Here is a 4,815-nt window from a genome sequence, read left to right on the forward strand (position 1 = left end):
CAGCGCTAACAGCGATGATAGGCTACGTACGTGACTGAGAGAATCTCGCGAGAAGAAAATTCGTACTTTGATTTATACTAAAAACGTTATTTTTTTTTTAAAGAAAAATATTTTTTTTTAGTCAAGTAGGTTTTCGAGAAGAGGTAAATAATTTTTTGATGAAAAGAACTTTTGTGAATTATTTTTATTATTAGACTTTATTTCACGGAAAAAAATTTATTTAGTTTAAAAAATAAATTATAAAATTATAAATGTTTTAATTTTACATTTTATTTACTTTTCTTCTTATTGGTTACATTTATTTTGCTCGATTTTATCTAACAATAGTAAAATTTATATTAAGAGAATTTTTCGGGGAAAGAAGGTTCTTCAGGAAAAAGCATAAAATAATCTCTAATAAAACAAATTTTAAGAAAAAATTTTATTTAATCTTCTTACATTGTAAAAAATACTTTGTACGTTTAAAATCCTAATAATAAAATTTAAAAAGTTTTATATCACATTTTTTATTTTACAATTTTTCACTTATTAAATATAATTAAAATTTTTCTGTTATTACAAATATTTTTTCTAATTAAGATATATCCATAATTTATATTCTATCCTATTCTGCACTATAATATATCCTTTACTTTTCAAAAATTTATATTATTTTTACAAGACAATTTTACAATTACTTATCTATTTTATTATATCTACATTTTGCTGTATAAAGCGAAAAACGCGCGAAGGTGGAAGAGAGAAGCGATCGTGTGGAATTATTATATTGCGTTTTTAAACAGTTAAATATCCATAGGGGAGGGAACAACGATTGTTAATAAATCTACGCTTTAATAGCACAGGCGCACATATTTTTGTTTCATCACGAGTTATTATTTCGTGAAACGCTGTACGCCGAATGGCTCTGAATCGCAGATTTATTGACGTTTCCGGAGTTATTTCTTTTTCCTCGTTTTCTCCTATATCTCTTTCCTGCTGCACACTTTCTCTTTGTATTAATAATTCCCTAATACTATTAAAATTAATTAAACGAAAATTTTCAAAGTTTAGGGTTATACCCTTCACTTTGCAAACTTCGTGCATCTGACCATCTGATATGCGAACCACATACGGGTAAAATTTTGGACCGCTGGACATAAACGACTCTATATAACTAGCGACCCCATAGCTTTCAAGTTCGTTAGTCATATCGCCTAAAAAATTATCCGTGGGTAGTTCGTACTCGTGTGGATCAGCGCTGCTTACATATATACGCGCCTATCTAATTTTATTAAGTATTCATACAATTTTAATCTCGCTTGCGCCGTCGTGTAAGCTGCTATTACAACATTTGTAAGATGCGATGGTGTGATCGCCTCCTCGCGTAATCGAGTCGAGACATATACTTCATCATTTACCGGTAATATATCTGTTATTTCGTACTGAGGGCTCGCGAGTAAATTAATCAAAAGTTGTTGCGTGTTAACAATTTCCGTCTTTGGTAAATTCGAACGTTGCCCGAATATTCCCCAAAAAGAGTTTAAGCATAGTTTCGCGATCGAGCGTAGACCGGAGTTTTGTGCGATGTTGTGCTTTTCAAGAACGATATCTTCTCTCTCCTCGTACTCGCGAAGATAACGCTCTTTAGCATCTTCATCCACGCATTCGCTCGGCCATCCACTAGCCTCCTGTTTTAACTGTAAAAATGTATTTATATAACCGGTAAATAAACCCCCTTCACGCATAGAAGGATCGTACCGAGTGACATTGTACTGCCATATCTCGCTAACCCCTGTTACAAAATATCCCTTTTCAATTGCTTTTTGTAGTTCGCACGATATCCATGTACCCTCGAATTCGCGCTCAGAAGGAATATGAGTGCACTCGGTGTGCGAAAATGTCTCGCTACAAGTGCGGCATAACGCGAATAACAATTTATCCTGTACCCGATACGGTAATACAGGATGAAAGAGATCTTGCGGAGGGAGTATTTTACAACGTATAATTCCTTCAAGTGACTCGAAATTATACCCTGGTGCCGTTCCAATTATTGTTACGCATTCCTCGCCAACGTATACTGTTGGATGTCCAATCGGGAAGACGCCTGTTTTTAATACATACGGATACAATGAACACACATCCACGTACTGTATTTTCTCGCTCTCTGTAATCTCATATCGGGTTACAATATTTCCCGTGCGTCCACCGTAGAAGGCCTGACGAGGATCGAGCGGTTCGTTTTCTACCGCGGGATGTTGTTGTAAATATCCCCGCATTTCGTCATTTTCCCGCATTTCGCGATCAAAATCACACTCCCATTTCTCCGTCACCCTGTATTTCCGTCTTCGAAGACGAAACGTCGTTGTGATGGTGTGTTCGTATCGTAAATCGATTGTATCAACGCGATCCGACGAAAGCGATTTATCGCGATTAATTTGAAAACAGCGCGGACACCCATGCCAGTAACATCCATGAAACTGGAACACATGATGTATGGTAGTAGCGTTTTCCACTGACTCGTAATAACCGTCGACGCGAGTGCCATCGGGCAGACGATATTCCCGGCTTCGTCCTGCATGAATAATGTGATGACCGAGTTCACGCTCAATCCACAGCAGCCATTGCAGCGCCTTACGCGATTGCATATTCACACTCCTATAACCCCCTGCAGGAATGATACCTATCTCTCTATCGCGCAGAAAATTTTTTCTAAAAACTCTCATGCAAGTAGAGGCAATAGTGGTGCATTCTTCGAAGGGACACACCTTTCCGCGTAGAAGAAAAATCTTCCTAAAAGCCATACAAGCTAGCCTAAGAATATCTACATCTTTGCGACAATATTGTAATATTTCTCTTTGAATATTGAACACATAGTTCTCACGGGTCATCTCGGCATGCCACGCGAGAAATTTTTCACGTTCTCTTGTTCTCATGGAATCGGACGAATAATAGTATACTTCGGGTAGTGGTCCGACATACGATTGATTATCGATAGTATTAAATAAATGTGGAAAATCTCCTTTACCCGAAGTGTCCGTCAGACCGAAGGCCTTAGGTAAATCGGATAGGCGCATCGGCATGTAATTAATACTGTCAATAAATTTCGTATGTCCTACCGTTAGTACAACTATTTTTGTACCGTTTAAAATTACCTGAGGTACTAATGATGTTCGATTTTCAACGATATATGGCAAAATAAATTGTGCATCAAACGATTTGGCATTATGCGCGATACAAATTAGTCGCTTAAAATATTTCAACGGGCGCGTCGCGAAATCTACGAATTCCTGCACCGGGTTACGACGAATTATATATTCGCGAACTCCACACCATCGACATCTCACCGACGTTTCGTTTATATCGGCACACGACACACAAATTTGTTGTGCAACACAAAGTGTAGGCACATGCATTTTTACACTGTCAGTACCTTGGAGCGGTTGATCCTGTCGCGTCTCAAAATCGTAAAATATAAATGCTACGCGATTTCTTTTATCACGTGTACGTTCACTCGGTCCCTCGTTTCCGCAATGTTGCAGCTCACCATTATCATCGATAAGATCGGTATTAGAAGTGGCGGAATCGTAGGAGGGATAGGAAGCATGTAACAAAGGTGATTTAAAGGTTGGAGAGAACGACACACGTTACAGTAACTCGCGCTGCATTCGTGTTTATCTTTATGGATTAAGCAACCGCAGCCGTTGCAAAATTGTACAATTTCACAAATACTCCGTCGCGATTTTCCATCATACGATTTTTGAGTGCGGTGACGCTCCAAGCATGCACGGTTAAAAAATTCACGTCTACAAATTTCGCATCTAATAGGCTCCTCGTTAGTCAACTCACACGACGGAACGGCATTACAACGAGGGCATTTATTAAAGCATCGATGTCCACCCCTATCGATGCGATAACTTATGTTACAGGGAACGCAGTAATCTCTACCCCCAGAGGCGGCTCTTAAATTTAACATTACATCATAATGTTTAATATTATTATGGTATAGTATATTTAAGCGAGAGTTCGTTTCGCGATGAAGATTGGCTAGAAATTCGACTCCGTCGTATAACGGTTTACCACCTCGACCAAAAGTATCGCCATTATATATTACAATGGCGATATTATCCGCGGCGAAATATCGCTGAAAGCGTTCGATTTCGAGAATTCCACAGTCTTCCTCCGGAATCGCGACACCGCCATCGCTCATTAGTTGCAACGCTAATTCTCGTTGTAACACGGAGTTTTGTCTTCTCACTGCATTCCATTTTTCGTGCAAATGTCCCATGCGTAAATTTCCACGCTCGTTGAAAATTTGCGCAGCTACAAGTGCACGAATAAGACATAGATTATTTGCGTTAGAAATTGTTAAAATAGAATGCTTAGCAATAACTTCACGGGTAGATGAGTTAACATTTCGTCCGCGTCCCGCAGGGGGTGTGACTCTAAAAACGCGAATGTTAAAATCTTGCGTCATATCGAGCCCACCGGAACTCTGCGATAACGAGCTTACAAGTCCCCAAATATTTTCATGTGTCAAATCGCACGAAGGTCGGAATGATATACCGGCTGGACCACGGATTAAATTCTCGGAGTCAAAAGAAAGCCCTATGTAATCGCCCACTTCACACGACTGTATTGCGTATGTGTGGAGTTCGCCAAATGCGCTTTCTAGCCACTCTTAAACGTTCTCGCCCTCGGGTACCGGTCGTATATGAAAAGTCGCCTCTCTTCCCTCTATTCCGAAATTTCTAAAACGTCGCGCGTTTTCCGCTAATAATACAATATATCTAAAATTATAATTTACCCGACGAGCTATTTCTTCTTCTGCTTCCTGTG

At 39.0% G+C, this 4,815-nt stretch overlaps 1 protein-coding gene across 1 annotated transcript; it reads right to left on the reverse strand.

Moving 5' to 3' along the window:
- Positions 1-1,241: 1,241 nt before the first annotated feature.
- Positions 1,242-3,059, reverse strand: LOC145944790 (uncharacterized). Its single transcript, XM_083053343.1, has one exon. The coding sequence runs from the start codon at positions 3,057-3,059 to the stop codon at positions 1,242-1,244; it is 1,818 nt and encodes a 605-aa protein (XP_082909469.1).
- Positions 3,060-4,815: the final 1,756 nt, after the last annotated feature.

Source organism: Prenolepis imparis, unplaced genomic scaffold (genome assembly GCF_030444845.1).
Source record: "Prenolepis imparis isolate NDT839.2.m4 unplaced genomic scaffold, iyPreImpa1.0 SCAF_13, whole genome shotgun sequence".
Lineage (NCBI taxonomy): Eukaryota > Metazoa > Arthropoda > Insecta > Hymenoptera > Formicidae > Prenolepis > Prenolepis imparis.